This window comes from Brachyistius frenatus, unplaced genomic scaffold (genome assembly GCF_029030835.1).
Source record: "Brachyistius frenatus isolate BFR_SWC_R1_liver_20210118 unplaced genomic scaffold, ASM2903083v1 Contig_199, whole genome shotgun sequence".
Taxonomy (NCBI): Eukaryota; Metazoa; Chordata; class Actinopteri; family Embiotocidae; genus Brachyistius; species Brachyistius frenatus.
Window position 1 is genome coordinate 219667 of NW_027210798.1, and position 17887 is coordinate 237553.

Sequence of the window (17887 nt, forward strand, 5' to 3'; positions counted from 1 at the left end):
CCTCTGAAAAACACACACACACACACACACACACACACACACACACACACACACACACACACACACACACACACACACACACACACACACACACACACACACACACACACACACACACACACTTCTCAAGGACTATCCAGAAAAGGGTAAAAGCCTTCCAGAAAAAAAAGGGCTCCTACCTAAAAACATTCCTGTAGTACGGGCCATGTTTTCCTTACCCCAACAAATTTACACAGTTGTTAGTGATGGCCCGGGACTCCTCCTGAAGCGCAGCCCACCAATAATAAACAGCACGGCAGCTGACACCGCAAGACACCTGCACAGCTCCCTGACACTGCAGGATTGTTCCCAGGGACTGGAGGGGTGGGGTGGAGTGGGGGGGGCATAGGTGGGCTGGAGGGTGGGGGTACCAGCAGACAGGTTGCTGGTGTCAGTGTGTGTGTGTGTGCGTGTGAAGCTCCCACAAATATTGTGGAGTCTGCTTCAATTTGCGTTACTTATTGCGATCGCAGGATGAAGATTTCCTGGATGGACTGATTATAACACAAAACTTAATACCGGACACGCAGCGGTCCTCGCGGACAGTTAGCTCCACTATTTTGCTAGTTTTTTCCTCTTTGTGTGTCGCAAACACACACCGACAGTCACACACACGCTCAAACACCCGCTCCTCATGCCGCAGGATGTCAGGTGGTCCGGCCTTTGTGTCGCCACCTGTAGGACATTGTCAAAGCACAAAGGCGTGGCGCAGTATGTGTCAGCCCGCTGTCAGCTCCTGTTTGACTTGAGTTTGTAAATCCCTCTCCTCAGCTGTGGGGCTTTTGAAAGATTAGCTGAAGGTTTGTGGAGTAATTCACATCTGGGAGTTAAAAGACGGTGGATCCCTCCACAGTTTTCATATTACGACTGTCAACAGAGTTCGAGTTTCACTGTTTGTTTCTGAGCGCACAAACATGTTCATAGATGTATTTTTTTAAGGGCGGGGTAGCCACAAGGATTTGAGGCGCTTTGTTGTGTTTCATGGATCACAGATTTAAAGAATACCACCAGTCTACTGGTCTTTACTAGTTTATGTAACCTTTATATTGAAGGTCACTTGTTAAAGAAAAGTTTAAAAGTTAAGTTTTAAAAAACTTAAAAATTAAGTATCACAACCTGCGCAGCGCCGAGCATCTGAGGCATGAGACTGATGTTTGCCATAAAGCGGGGCCTCTCGCTCGCTGCCCTCTGAGGTCACAGCACCTGTTCCTGGTAATTGCAGGCAGGTGACGTAAGGTCTCCACTTGTTTTCCATGGTGGAAGGTGGAGGTCATCCCAGCTCACTCTGACAGGGAGGCTGGAGACTCATGTTGCTTGTTTGCAGCAAATAACCAAGTCTGACTCGTTTGTTCTGCTCTTCCTGATTCCTGTCACTCAAATATCAAAGAACATATCAAAAGTTAAGATGTATTTTTTTCCAGCTTTTGTGTCAAACTTAAGTAAGGATTTTTAATCTTTAATACAACCCGGTTTCACAAAAAGTTGGGACGCTGTGAAAAATGTAAATGGAACCAGAATGCAATTATTTGTAAATCACATAAACTCATTAAATTGCAAATAGACCAAAGACAACATATCAAATGTTAAAACTGAGAAATGTTGATGTTTCATGAAAAACATATTCTCATTGTGAATCTGATGTCAGCAACACGTCTCTATAAGTTGTTCCAGGATCATGTTCACCACTGAGCTGCATCAACTCTTCTTTTAACAACACTCTGGAAACCTTTGGGAACTGAGGAGACCAGTTTCTGGAGTTTTGAAAGTGAAATGTGGTCCCATTCTTGCCTGATAGAGGATTTCAGCTGCTCAACAGTTCAGGGTCTCCTTTGCTGTGTTGTTCATGTCCTGATGCTCCAGATGTTTTCAATGATTGACAGGTCTGGACTGCAGGAGGCCAGTTTATCAGCGGACTCTTCTACTAGAGAACCATGCTGTTGGAATACGTGCAGAATGTGGTTGGACGTTGTTCTGCTGAAATAAACAAGACCTTCCCTGAAAGAGACGTTGTCTGGATGGCAGCATATGTTGCTCCAAAACCTGAATATATCATTCAGCATTAATGCTTCCTTCCAGATGTTCAAGCTACCCATGCCGTGTGTACTAATGTATCCTGTACCATCACAGATGCTGGCTTTAGAACTGAGCTGATAACAAGCTGGATGGTCCCTCTCCTCTTTAACTTGGGAGGATGCAGCGTCCATGATTTCCAAACAGAATCTCAGATTGTGATCCATCAGACCTCAGGACAGTTGTCCACTTCACCTCAGTCCATCTTCAATGATCTCGGTCCAGAGAAGGCGGCGGTGTTTCTGGATCATGTTTCTATCTGGTTTCTTCTTTGGAGAGTTTTAACATCATTTGTGGACGCAGCGATGAACTGTGTTCACGGACGATGGTTTTCACAAGTGTTCCTGAGCCCATGCAGTGATTTCCACTCCAGAATAGTGTGTTTTTAATGCAGTGCTGCCTGAGGGCCCGAAGATCACCACCATCCAATATTGGTTTCCAGCCTTGTCCCTTGTGTTCAGAGATTTCTCCAGATTCTCTGAATCTTTTAATGATATTATGAACCGTAGACGATGAAATCCACTAATTCTTTGTAGTTTTACGTTGAGGAACATTATTCTTAGATTGTTGAACTATTTTCCAACACAGTCTTTCAGAGTGGTGAACCTCTCCCCATCTTCACTGCTGAGAGACTCTGCCTCTCTGAAATCATCTTTTATACCCAATCATGTTACTGATCTGTTGCCATAGTAACCTGATTAGTTGTCAGATGTTCCACCAGGTGTTTTTTTTCCCCCAACTTTTTTAAGACGTGTTGCTGGCATCAAATTCAAAATGAGCATATCTCCATTTCAACATTTGATATGTTGTCTTTGGTCTTTTTGTAATTAAATATGGGTTTATGAGATTTGACAATCATTGCATTTTGTTTGTATTTACATTTTACAGAGTCACAACTTTTTCGGAAACGGGGTTGTAGATTTTTATATGATATGATAAAAAGAAACTCTAAAATGAGTCCTTAACATTTGTTGTGGAAAAATGGGCAGATTTTACATCTTAATTTGTAACTTGTCAACTCATTACAGTCATGTGTTGCCATGACTGTTAAAAATGTTGACAATAATAGATATGAATGTAATAAGCTTGACAGAATCTGTACATGGCTATATGATTTCAGCTATTTTGGAATTATCAGGAACGATGAGGTCGGCAGCACAGAACCAGAACTTTAGGTTCTGACAGTAAAACAGAAAACGGATTATACAGAAGAAGCCTGTTTTACATAAATCAGTTTTTGTAGCCTTGATGTAATTGTCTCACAGTTGGAGACATTTAATTTACAAAATCTAAATACAGCCAAGAACAAAAGGTGTTATAGAGCTGAGATATTTAACTGTTGCTGTGTGATGTGAAACATGAACAGGCTCATTTGATTTACACACTAAAGATAAATCTAACTGATATTTGTATTTATTTTTTAGCACCGTTACCTAAATGGTTCTCGCCTTCTTTTCTGGCTCCACCTAAAGATGTATTTTCAAGGCTGGCTGCAGGAGGACAGAAGGCAGTAGATAGGGTATTTGACTCAGGCCTGCAGCCAGCTGGGAAACTGATAGCATCTGTTTTAAACGTTTGAGAGACGCAGAGAAAGGAGTCCTCTTTTCTTCTGAGCTCTGGAGTGCTAGTTATCTCATGCCTTTTTAGTAAAGGGATCCACAGATGGCCCGTGTCCTGACAGTTATACAAATGTGATATCACGAGCCGAGGTATTCCACAAGGATCCTCTTACTGTGTTACTGTAGGCCGGCAAGTGGGACTCATTCATGCTCCGAGTAAACAAGACGAGTCAACACAAAAAGATTCCTCCTTTTCAAGACGAGGCAGAAAAGAAAGGAAGAAAAGGAGCCTTTTTATCTTTGTGAAGGCAGACAAAACAACCTCTTCACACCTGAGTGTGCCCTCTGTTTGGAGTTCTTCCCATCCATTGTCATCATGTGTTATCTAAACCATCAAATCAACATGAAAAGATCATTTCATGTTCTGCTGTCACCCGAGGGGGTTTGGACAACTCGGCTCTCGTTTGCTTTGTTTGAATCCGGTGACAAAACCATTTGTCATCCTTTTTTCCTCAGGTTGTGTCTGGTTTGAACTCACTTCAAAGAGCAGCCGGGAAACTCTCTTTAGATCTATATGATGTGTTTGTGTTGGAAAATCCAAACCTTTTTGCACTTTACTCATCATGCTTTAATCAAATATCAGAACATTTCTGAAAAGCTAAGTTGGAATTTTGGACTATTTTGTTCTGAATAAATGCTTAAAAATGTTCCTTCTTTCACATAAACATCAAGTATGCTTCTTGTGCTTTACAGTCACTGTTTATCGCTTCACTTTTTCTTGGCATCAAACAGGAGCTCTAAACAGGTCTGCTTCCTTCCAATAGTAACCAAGACTTGATTCATGAGCTGAGCCAAGACGGGTCAAAAAGTCAATGTGGGGTCCGACTGTATTGCAGTGGAGCTTCGGTCTGTATTGTTATACCTTAGCGGATTGGAGCAGACGCACAATCAGCTGTGGTCATGTGTGATGCCACAATCACAACAGGATCATTGTTTTTTGAGGGAAAACAGAGGGTATTATTTTCATCTGCCGAGGCGCAGCGCAGGTGAAGCGTTAGGTGTCAGGTGTGGCAGGATCTTCAGTAGATGTGGCCGACTTCTTTGGTATTTTGGTGAACACAAACGCAGGCGCATCTGTAGTGTAGCTCGGCGCAGTGGTAAAGTCGGGGGATGAGAAAATTAGAAGGCGTCTCACAGCCGACTTCAATTATGGCCAATCAAATCAGCTCCTCTTGTTAAAACAGCTGTGGTGCAGCGTATTGTCGGTTTCTAATGACTGAAGAAGGAGCAGGCCGACATCACCAGCCAAACTCTACACAGGAGGAAACTGACAAACTTGTCTGCAGGTTCAGGCTCTAATCACCAAATTTGCAGTCATACTAGTCGGCCTCCAAAGGCTTGTCTTGTCTTCAATTGTCTTGGGAAGAGGTTAAATAACTCCTCCCCTGGTATTGTGAGAACAGTTGCCCAGTGTAGGAAGCAGTGCAATCAATAAGACGAAGGGTCAAACAAAAACCTGCATCTCATAAACACTAACATTAATTAAATGTCAACATGAACAAAGAATACTCTTCAATACAATGAAACCAGGAGCTGGAATCATGTTGAGGAGTGAACAGAAGTAAATGATTCACACTTAAAGATCCAGATGCAATTTATTTATTAACAACACTGATGAAGAGCAATGTGCTCCAACAACTCTGATGTTGTTAATAAAGAAACTGATGGTGTGAATAAACAAACTGCATCGGGAGCTTTGAGTGTGAATAATTTACTTTCCAATCATGAATTAAATGGCCTAAGCAGGTGGCAGTACATTGCCCTGACATTTTGTGCGTAAAAGACGCAGTGTTACACTCTTGCACGGCTGCTAGATTACTAAACCAGATGAGTTGATGAAAGGGCTTTTCAATTGTTACCTATGTATGTATAATTTGATTGCAGTTCATTTGTTGTTATCTCAAGTGCCTTTTAGAGTCCGTTATCTGCTCGGATCAGGATCCTAATTATCCTCAGATCTCTTTGGGTGGGACCTCTGAAATATATTTCTGCCTGTCTTTGATGTGTTTTCTGTTATTTCAGATCAAGTCCAAATACTTTTTTTTAAAAGATGTTTCAAAACATCAGGGCACCAGTTTGTCATCTTCATGTTATTTTACTACACTGACTTTGTCTGAAATCCCAACTTTACTTCAAAGGGTTTAACAATTTGTGCAACACATGACATCCTCGGTCCTCTGAGCCTTTGTTGAATAAAAGGGGGAAAAAAACATTTAACAGCAAAAACGAGGAGAAACATCAAGAAGAGCAACAAAGAGAATGGAAACACGAAACAAATTACATTCATTTATAGGACCTTTTTTGTTTCAACTGGACTCCCCCTCCCAGGATTTAACCCCCCCACCCCCCCAACCATTATTATTTAAACGAAAAGGTCCGTAACTGTTCACACAACTCACTGGATTAAGTTTCAACTCAGGACTCCACGTTTCATGTCATTTGGAGCTACATTCCTGCCGCGACTGTAGGTGTGTTGGAACGGAACTGAGACTTCAGTTATTGTAAGTCGAAGGATTCGGTCCCACGCACTTATCGGAGCAGGATACTTTGTAGACGGCCCACTTCGCTGAGCTCAGCCTGCTGCAGGATGCCATCAGTTGCAGTCATTTCAGATTTGAACCCGATTCAAAGTAAAACACGAGCCTTAGTATTTCAAAGTGGGAGGATTTGTAACAGATCCCGTCTATCTGTCCACTTTCCACTAGTGACATCGGCCTTACTGGCTTTTACTCAGGAGGCCATGATTATTTACACAGAGGGTTTCCTTCTTTTTCTCTCTTTTTATAGTCGGTCATTTTCATAAGGGATCAGAATACCCTTGGACAGGAAGTGTCTGGCTATATAGACTACGCCCACAGACTCAAGACCCAAGATTTTGAACCATATTTCAGCGGAAAGAAGCGGCTCATGCCAGGACGCACGGATTTATGGTAAGTTTCCTTCCATTGTAACATGTCCAGGTTGGTTGGGGAGGCCTTGATTTGAGTGGGATTTGACAAGATTTGAAGGGTAAGGTAATCTTATTATCTAGTATTAAAGATTCAGATTGTCCTCAGACACCAATATGGGTTTTGAAGGAGTTTCACAAGAGGCCACTACAGTAAGTGTGTACAGCAGCAGCTGCTGTGATCTCAGCATCTACAAGGAATAGAAAGAAAGGCACGATTAAAGCCATAAATAAAGCAGACAATTTTGATCTTGTTATTATGTGCAGTAAATATGTCAACACAATAAAATGCAAAATATTTTGCAAAAAGCATTTGTCATATAAAGTGGTACACCCAACCATCAACCAGCATGGCGTCACCCGTTGGTTTGTGAACGTTGTGAAGCCTCCAGTTCAGATTCTGTCCGTCACCATCTTGCTAGTTCGGAGCGGTTTGGAGCAGGAAGTGACCATATTTGGACAAGCTGGGGGAGGAGCCAGCGGTGGATCTGACTGATCTGATCGGGAACCTGACGATACTACGTCCCGCCCACCGATAGCTGTAACCTGACTGCACCACAGGCCTGTCAATCAAACAGACACGCCCCCAAAAACAGGTGTTCTTGAATCTTTTTTTCTAATGAATGAGGGATTATTTTCAGATGGACCTCCAGAAAACTAATAAGAAGGAGTGACTTTAGCTAACAACACCGAGATAACTGATGGACACATTTTATTCACTTTGGATTTGATGAGAGAAGTTGAATGGGAGTCTATGGAGCCGGAGGCTTTTTGGAGCCGACCTCTAGTGGCACTCGCTGGTATTGCAGCTTAAGGCACTTCTGCATCGGCCTCATTTTTCCGAGCCAGAAGGTATGTCCACTCTTATATACAGTCTAAGGCTATGCCATGTTAGACTGGCCCCGCCCCCTGAAGCGCTGATGTTGCGTTAACGTTGTAAATAAAGACAACAAACTGAAGATTAAGACATTAAAAAACACATTTAGGACAGTACTTGTAAGCCTCAGCCACTCGCATCAAATATGCATCCACTTTAGGGGGCGGGGCCAGTATAATGTGGCTTGGCCACAGACTGCATGGCATAGCACTTTCATGTGGCAAATGCTGTCAGACAGTTTGTACCAGTGGAAAAGAGGCATGCCTCCATGGATAGGTACGTACCGCTGAAGGAGTTGGTTACCACCAAGGGTCGGTACACGGCACCTTACAGAAGGAGCGGCATACCAACAGGAACGACACGTACCGCTGCCCAGCGGGTAATATACCAACAACCACTTTTGGATCTCGGTGTTGCGTCTGCTTTTGATGTCGGGTTTCTATGTTAACACGCCTTCATGTGTCAAACTGGTGTGACATTTCAGAATTGGTGTTTCTGTGTGAATATCTGTCAGTGGTTTCAAGATAACACAACTCCTTTGGGAAGGTTCAGGTTTTAGAGCGGAAACAATTGATCGAATGAAGGTGAAAGTGAAACATTCACTCGATCCAAACAAGGCATTTTAAAGTCTCTCCCTGGTTTAGAAGTGAATAGAGAGATAAAAAATGTCCTCAGTAATCCAAATGATCAGTTTGATCCGGGCATCTTTTAATGGACCAGTACTGGTTATAACAAAACCAATCATGGTAATGTAATTCTTTCCTTGCAGATTTCTATTGTTTTTGTCAGAGTGAGTATTTGTTGGCACATGCAAGTGAAAACTAGTGTTTGAAACAGTCCGGTAGCAGCTTGTCATTTTTAGCCACAGTTAAAATTACATAATAATCAGCTGCTGCTAATAAACTGTAATTCTGTGAGTATCTAGAAAACAGGTTGTCTGACGTCGGGTTTGTGTGTTGCTTACTTTGGTGTCAGATTCATGACCCATGAGACAATCCAGTGTGATTTGCTGAAGGTGGAGGACAGTTTTCTTAACCCACACAGATGCCTTTACTGGTTGAAATTATTTGAAATGTTATTTCCAGGGACAGTGAGAGTCACACGATTCCTGGACAAACCACACATGAACTGCTGACCTTGCAGCTGTAAGCTAAAACCTCCCTCCATCCCTCCGTGGTGCAGGTGACATCTTTATAATTCTCAGCCCATCAGGGGAGTTGTGTACACAGAGAGCTGTCAGCAGATTAGCAGAGCCAAAACCATCCCCACATTCCACATACTCATGCTTTACTAACATGTTATCAACATTTCAGATACCTGTGAGAAATCCCAAAAGGACAAACACAACTGGCCTGGGGTGAGAATGAGAGCATCCACGGTTGTGTTCAGAGTTCAGCCAAATGGCTCACAGCCTGTACGACCTCCGAGACGGTGACCAATGAAAGGGGCGTTTTAATACTCTAGTTTCACAACGATTATTTCAATCAGGAGAGACTCAATTTGAGGGAACAGAAACAACATTTATTGGCATCCTCAAGAACAACGAGAAGCATGAGAGATGTGAGAGTCTTTGGCGATTAGACACCGTTGTGATGTCATGATATTTAAAGGGGGTGAACCAGTGCGTAGTACATGAAAAAAAACCTTGGGGTCTTGAAACTGGTGGTGGTGGTAATGGAATGAAATAAAATTATTTTTTTTTATATACATTATAAAGGGAAAAAAAACAACAATTAGCAATTCCCACTTGAGCAAGATGGAAGGAAAATACCCTGTTAAACAGGGGGGAAAAACTCCCAGCAGGAAAAAAAAACCCTCTGTTTTAACAGGAAGAAACCTCTGTCAGAACCAGGCTCGGGGGGGGTCGGCCATCTGCCTCAGCCGGTTGGAGTAAAGAGAGAGTGGAGAGAGAAAAGAACAGCATAGAGAGACACAACGGTAAGCATTGGGTAGGTTGGTGGTTCTTGTGACCGCAGATCTGGATGACGGGAGAATGTGATGAGCTGGACCTGGAGGAGGTTCACAGCGGGTCGCCCGGACCGGACAGCTGATCCGGAAGAGAGAGACAGATTCAAACCTTTGACAGCGAGGGAACGATTGGCTGATTGAGATTGTGGTGATGTTTGATTGGTTTACCAGAAACGCCCCATGGTCATGTGATTAGAGATTTGGGAGAGAGTGAGTTGAGGAAGAATGAGATATAAAGATAGTCTTCCTGATTCAACTTGAGTTTTTAGCTCCAATAGTGATACGTTTTACTTATTTACTTTTTGTATGAAACGTGACAACATCTGCATCTCTTGGTCTTTATCAGCGAATGAACTCCATCCACTGGACATGTGACGTGCAGTTTTATAACCACTGCATGCATATTAAGATATCAGTGAAAAGACAGGAATGACAGTTTTATTTGTGGAAGTGGTTTTCTCTTCCTTTGAAACCGAAGTGTCGAACATGCGAAGCTTTGTTGTTTTATTCATCCATTCCTCACATGAGCTCTGACACAGCGTTGCTTGTGTCCTTGAACTCGACCTCCTCTCTGCCGAGCAGAAGTCCTAACAAGCTGGAGGTGTGAGTCATTGGGCGAGCATGCCTGGAGGTACAACCTACTCCCTAATGATGCTTGTATGAGGCTCCCACCTCACCCCTCCACCCCACCCACTCCATCTGACATGACTTCACACCACACTCAGTGTCATTTTTCACCTACTTAAAGTCTACTGCATCACATTTACAATTTTTTCTGTCTTTATTTTACACTTTTCTAAGCATACGCTCGCTGGTTGCTACCTCTCCTCTCCTATGTCATCCTCCACCCCCCCCCAACCCCGGCCCCCTTTTTTCATCTCTGTCGGGAACAATAACACCCAGTGTGGTTGCCGCTAAGAGGGAGCAGATGCTGGAGCTGCTGCCCACTCAGTGCACTAAACCTCCCACCGCAGGACTCTGAATCCTGTCCCTCCTCCTCCACCGCAGCCACAAAGAACACAGAGCAGCGACACCAGCGCCAGCTCGGGCCTCCACCTCCCACCTCCAGCGAGGAAGGGTGGATAGGTTCACGTACGCAGTCTTCAGGGGGGAAAAGAGCAGCAGCAGAGGATCTTGTGGGAGAAAAGTATATGAATTTAAAGGACCAAAAGAAAGAAGTGGTTGGAGGTGTCTGGAGGAAATATCTATAAGTAAAGCAAATATTTACCTTTCTAGTTTTATATAACAGGTGTCATTGGCCTTTTGCAAAATAATGAAACATTGAAAGCATCATGCTTTCCTCTCGACATTAACCTTTCCATTCATTCCTTCCCAAATTCAGAAATAGTGCAGCATTATGTGCAGATTTTTTTTAAAAAAAGAAAAAATTTACATCATTATTTCTGACTGCAACCATCAGTTTTAACCAAGTATCAACCATCAGTGATGTCATCGTTGGTTTGTGAACATTATGAATCCTCCAGTTCAGATTCTGTCCGTCACCATCTTTACTAGTTCGGAGCGGTTTGGAGCAGGAAGTGACCATATTTGGACGAGCTGGGGGAGGAGCCAGCGGTGGATCTGACCGATCTGATCGGAAACCTGACGATACTACGTCCCGCCCACCGATAGCTGTAACCTGACTGCACCGCAGGCCTGTCAATCAAACAGACACGCCCCCAAAAACAGGTCTTCTTGAATCTTCTTTTCTAATGAATGAGGGATTATTTTCCGATGGACCTCCAGAAAACTAATAAGAAGGAGTGACTTTAGCTAACAACACCGAGATAACTGATGGACACATTTTATTCACTTTGGATTTGATGAGAGAAGTTGAATGGGAGTCTATGGAGACGGAGGCTTTTTGGAGCCGACCTCTAGTGGCACTCGCTGGTACTGCAGCTTAATGAACTTCTGCATTGGAACCATTTTTCCGAGCCAGAAGCTACGAACACTTTTATATACAGTTAATGGTTTTAACCTAAAATATATGTAACTGTGGAAACACAATCATGTCACTACTCAGTTTGTGTCGACTGTGTATCAGTTGTGGAAACAGGAAGTACAGTTTACACAGCTTTCTGGAGAGTGTATATTTAGACTTTTGTCGTACATGAGGCTTTAAAAAACAAGTCATATGTGATATAGTTACACTTATGTACATTTTAAAATACATATTGTATTGGGATCTTTTCATTTACATTAATTCTATAAGAGGACAGAATGCTGGCCTTGATTTATTTGAGCAGGCACACTGGGTGGGTGGGTCATATAAACATCATTTGTAAAGGCACATGTTGGAAGCCTCTGACCTGCAGGGGAATTCTGCTTAAAGGGAATCAAGCACAGAATTTTCCAGGTTTTTTCTGGAGACGTTTTACATCCGGGAAGTGGTAAACAATAATAGTTATAGTATGGATAGTAGAATACGACTTCTCTTACTACATCCAGATAATTATGGTAACTGCTCTGCTTTAGTTGCTGTAATTTAGAAGCAAACTCTGGATTCAGCTTTTAAAACCCGACACTGATACTGAAAATGGAAGGTTAAACAATCGGAGTGTTTAAAAGTCTTAATTTGTGAGCTTCCGACATAAACGTGAACTCACACTGAAGTCCCGACCCTCATCTAATTAACCCACAGATCTGCAGCTTGGTGCAGCCAGCTTCCTGCCACTCCAGATGTGCCTACAGCATCTCTGATGTCTATTTAATGTTCACCAGCAAAGTGACCATCTGTTTATGCACTCGAGCTGTTCCCCTCCTGCCTCTATTTATCTCCCGCTCTCTTCGGTCCCTGTGTTCAGTCAAGACTTTGAGAGTGAACAACATTCACTTTATAAGAGTCTTAATTGATTTACTCTTCTTTTCTACTTTACATTTTCTGTCTTCTCATGAAAAAAGTGTCCAAAATCTCTGCTGGGTTTTGTCTAAATATCTGTCCAACAAATCTGTTGAATAGTATAAAGGTTTCCGTGTGCATCTAGTGAGTGGCTGAAACACTGAATCTGAAGGATCAGCTGGGTTGAAACATAGCGCATGCCTCTTCTGGAGCCAGAACCATGTTGCCTCCAAGCTCAGCCTCGGCAGTGCACTTGTGTTTAATTTTCTGCTGTGAAAATATTTGCACTGCTGTACCATTTTAAACTTTTAATGCAAAAGAGAAACTGTTCCAGCTCAGAAGGTGTTTGGGTGGCCCGGTCCGAAGCAGTGTGTCCCGGCTTTAATGGGGGTCGGTGAGATATCCTATCACACTGGAGTTTGCCAGCTTGATAAATATTTGCTGGTAAGCCAGAACGTTTCATGCCATCACAGCTGATGTCCACACATGGCGAGCACACACTCCATTGGCTGGATCCTCGGGGTTACATCCAATCACACTGTTTAGTTTGTTCTGTTTTTGATGTTCCACCAGTTGTACAATCGTCACAGACCATGTTTCTATGTCATGTCCATGTAATTAAAAACCCAGCACTGGACATTTTTGCTGGCTGGAAAGTAGATCTGTAAAATCTGAAAAATTCAGATGAAGGTTTTATCATACCAGAATGATAAATGGCAATTAGTGACCATTGTTTTAATATGAGTGGAGGTACTGCGACTGGTCACTTGTATTATTCTAGGCTCTTTTTTACAAACAGTGTTTAACCCATAATCCCTCTCAGTCCAGACATTATTAACCTTTTCAGCTGCAGTCAGATGGAGAACGCCCAGTTTGGTCTCTGCATTATGTAATGTGCCCAACCTATGTGTGAGTGTGAAAGTTCAACCCGGTATCACGGCAAAGCCTGAAATAGACACGCCGGTCCACTGAAGCAAAATGTGAAATAATCAGTGTTTGGGCTGTCTAGGCATGAAAGTTACATGTTTTGCAAGTGTGAAAGTTACATGCATGTAAAAATGTCATGTGACGCGGGATCATGTGACCAAGGTCTCAACACAGCCAACAAAAGACAGCAGGTTTCTGGAGTATTAAGATGTAGGGGAGGTCACTCGGTGCCATTAGTCACAGACTGTCATGCGGGATGATGACGTTCAAATCCAGGAGGTGAGAATATTTTTGTTGAGTTGTTCTTTCCTATTTGAGTTGTTTTGTTTCCAAACCTCAACCATGTTTACATTTTTTCCTTACCCCAACCATGTGCTTATTTGGTAAACCCAACCACCCATTTCCCTGTAAGTCACACGGCTCTACGCATGCAGTATGTTTCATTTTCGTCAACTACAGGAAAATGTGTAATTTTCACAGCTGGACAGACCAAAGCGTGCCTATTTCACGTTTTGCTGTAGTGGACCGGCGTGTCTATTTCATGTTTGGCCTTGAGACTAGGTTGAAATGTGTAGCTCTATGGAGGACATGAAGGAAAATTTTAATCTGTTTAACTGATTTTCACTGAGATGTTATGTCCCTTATTATTATTATTATTATACTGCAGGGAGACACTGGTCAATGCTTTTAGGGATGCAGTTACCATTTCTATTGTTGATCTGTCTGTCTATTATTTTTTCATTTGATCTGTTTACAACAAGCTAAAAATATTGTGTCACACGCTGACACCTTTGGATGCCTTATTTTTTTTTTGTCCAGCCAACAGTCTGAGATCGAAAAGGAATTCAGTTGGCATTTATTAGGAATAAGCACCAAATCATATTAATCATGATCATCACTTCCATGCAGAGCTAATGCGACAGGTTCGGTTTTAAGATTAAAGCAAGCGTCTGCAAAGCAACACAAATGTTATATGTACTTTAAGCTGATTCCTCCTATTTCTGATTTCACGTTTTTTTTGTCACACAACAACATAAACATCAGAACAACATGAACTCGGAAGCGCCTGAGTAGCCAGTTTTCACAGCCAATAAAGACATACGTCGTATTCTAATATTTAGAATTGACATTCATAAATTCTCAGGTGAAATGAAAAATAATGAAAAAGACATGAAGAATATTTAGGTGGGTGCATTTGTGTTTATTAATGAGGTTGTCAAGCTGACATGGTCCATCTATGATTTGTCATTGAATTAGATCCAGGACACCCCCAGAAGGCCGAGTCGTAATTTCAACCCATTACATTACTCCTCTCAACGCTGAAGAGGCCTTTGTGATTTACACTGGAAACATTAACTTCAGAAACAGTTGCAGGACTATGTATTCTGCAGCCACTAAAAAAAAAAAAAAAAACAACGGCTGAATGAATACACATGCTAGGTATTTTCTCCTTTATGATATATATCATCCAGTGCTCCGAGTCCAGCTCCTCGGAGCCCTATAATGAGACTGTTGACATTACCCTGGAAAATGACCGCCTGGAGATAACAATAGAGCTAAGCACGGTAACCATGGAAAGTAAAAGGACACAGTGCACGTGTCAAAGAGCCGTGGTAAATGCATAGGGAACCAGGACCGGGTGCTGAGCACCGTCATTGTTTCCACTAAATCCAGGTTCTCACACTTTTACTGGTCCATATGTCTGGGTGTGGTGCCATCCAGCTGTTGGAGCTTTCTCAGTGACCAGAAGTGCACTGACCGTGCAGTTCGTTGCCCCGGTGACAGTTCAGATGTGACAGTGCGGGAGGTGGGTCCAATAAACATATCCGAGTAACCTCGGAACAAAATTCTCAGCATTGCAGTCTTTTTCATGTTCAGTGATTAAAAATATCTCCCATCTGTCCCATCTCTCTTGCAAAAGTAAGCGGTTCACCACCGAATAAAAGTGGTTGACCCAAAAAATGTTAATTGTTGCATGGCACTTTGATATAAATAGTCTCTGAAACACTGTCAGATCTAATTTACAAAGAGAAGAAGGATTCACGTGTCTGAAAGCACATTTGAGACAATATAATTTTAAGTTTTAAAAGAAAAACCTCAATTTGTATTTCAGATTTGGGGCATTGCTGCCATCTATTCTGAACCTGCTTCACTCAGCTGGGTTGGCAACTTGGAAAAAAAAATGCCAGATCTCCTGTCCTATCATATAATTTTATGCATCAGTGTGTTTCCTGGAGAGGAAGGTTGCTCTCACAGCTGGCAGGAGATGGATGACAGACAGCTGAGAAATCAGATGTTCCATTTTCTGAAATGTATTAGATACGCAGGAACAAACTACAGTCAGGCCCAACAGAAGTGGACAACAGGGAGTAATTCTTTTGTTTGTCTTTCTCTACCACACTGTCATTGGATATTTTTGAGTCTCAGGTCACATCATTTGAGTCAAGTCCAAGGTAAGTTAGTTGAATCAATGAAGTCAAACACGAGTTTCAAGTAATTCAAGTCAAGTCTAAAGTAAGTCATTAAAGTCCATGTCAAGTATCAAATTAACGTCCATCAACAGATCAAGTCTCTGGTCAAGCTCAAACAAGAAGAGTCCAAGTCTTAAGTCTGTCAGAGCGAGTATGAACTCGCTCAAGTACCAAGTGCTTATTTTGGCAAGCAGAAGTCTTCATAAGCAAATTACCAGAAAACATACAAGTCTTTCAGATCTGAATGTTAAGTGGCTCGTCATAGTGAACATTTCCAAGCAAAGTCTAAGCAAAGATTCAGGCAGTGTAAGGGGCTGTTTTTCATGCTTGCATCGAGTTTCTATTTCACTGAGACGGGTGCAACAAAGGGTGCGTCAGTAATGATGCATTTGTGCGGCACAGTTTTTGTGTACATTTTGGGGTTAAATTGCGCTTCTGCCAGCTCAAACCAGGTCTAAGTGCAGCGCAGCTGACGAAGGGCTTTTTTTGTTGCTTCAGTAAGCACAGCTCATGTAGAGAACAGTCCAAAATCCTACAAACAGGTTTGGTGGATGTTCTACGTATTTAATCCCACTAATATAAATCATTAAAACAGTTTTGTTTTTTTCAATGCAACTTTCTCATTCAGTTAATCATATGAAAATTAAGCTGACTTCTTGTCTGTTGAATTGGATGTGAATCAGTCAGTTGGAGCACGTCATGACGCAGCAGCCAAACTCAGCCATTAGATATAAAAGACACTCAGGTTAACTGTAAGAAACTGCAGTTAAATTACTGGGTAACAATTCAAAAGTCTTTTCCACTCTAGCAGCCGTGTGAGACCAGAGTGATTCACACAACAAAGGTTAAAGCAGGTTACACATAGCAGCTTTAGGACAGTTCATTAATGACTGGAAAGTAAATTATTCACAGTCAAAGCTCCTGATGCAGTTTATTTATTAACACACAACATCACTTTATTGATCAACACACACAGCATCAGTTTATTTACTAACACGCAACATCACTTTATTTATTAACACACATCACTTTATTTATTAACATCACTTAATTTATTAATATCACAACATCACTTTATTAACACCACAACATCAGTTTGTTTATTAACACACATCGCTTTATTTATTAACACACAACATCGCTTTATTTCTGAACAAAACAACATCACTTTATTTATTGACACCAGAACATCAGTTTATTTATTAACACCTCAACATCAGTTTATTGATCAACACACATCACTTTATTTATTAACACCACAACATCACTGCATCTATTAACATCACAACATCACTTAATTTATTAACACACATCACTTTATTTATTAACACACAGCATCACTTTATTTATTAACTCCACAGCATCAGTTTATTTATTAACACTGCAACATCAGTGATGTTTGGAGCACATTGCTCTTCATCAGTGTTAATAAATAAATTGGATCGGGACTTTTAAGAGTGAATAATTTACTTCTGTTCACTCCTCAACTTGATTTCAGCTCCTGATTTCACTTAATTAATGAGTGTTCTTTGTTCACTTTTACATTTAATTAATGCCAGTTTTTGGCATCTATAATGGGCAGGTTTTTTTGTACTCTGTCTTTTATTATTGAACCTCTTCCTACACTGGGCAGCAGTTCTCATAATACCAGGGTATGAGTTGTTTTTAATATTAGTCAACTCTTCCCAAGCCAGTGAAGACCAACCCGCAGTACCATAAATTTGGTGATTAACAGCACGATTCATGAAAGTAGAGCCTTGTGTTTATGGAGCTTTAAACATTACAGTTGAGGCTGTTTATTTTTTCCATCTGTACATCGAATAATGTTATATCTTTTCTTTTTATATTGCTATTTTTTTTTAAAAAAATTTGCAATTTCATTCTTATAATTTGTATTGTCAGCACTTTGGTCAACATTAGTTGTCTTTAAATACAAATATAAAATTGAGTTTCTCCCTAGGATTTAGACCTGGGTCACTGCGTTGAATCTTGGTGCTAACATGGGGCTTAATGCTCTCCCTTTATTCTGAAGAACTGTCTTTGGGAATATGACAAGCAACCAGTCCAGTAAAGTGTCGCCGGGACACCAGCAGTGAAATCACTTTCATTATTGGCTGGTCCTTTTCA

At 41.6% G+C, this 17887-nt stretch overlaps 1 protein-coding gene across 1 annotated transcript in view; it reads left to right on the forward strand.

Moving 5' to 3' along the window:
- The window catches only part of cfap299 (cilia and flagella associated protein 299), a 77060-nt gene that overhangs the window by 50279 nt on the left and 8894 nt on the right, over positions 1 to 17887 (forward strand). The window contains exon 4 of the mRNA XM_069718800.1: positions 6516 to 6658. Within this exon, the coding sequence (XP_069574901.1) occupies positions 6516 to 6658 (143 nt within the window). The remainder of the gene's footprint in view (positions 1 to 6515; positions 6659 to 17887) is intronic.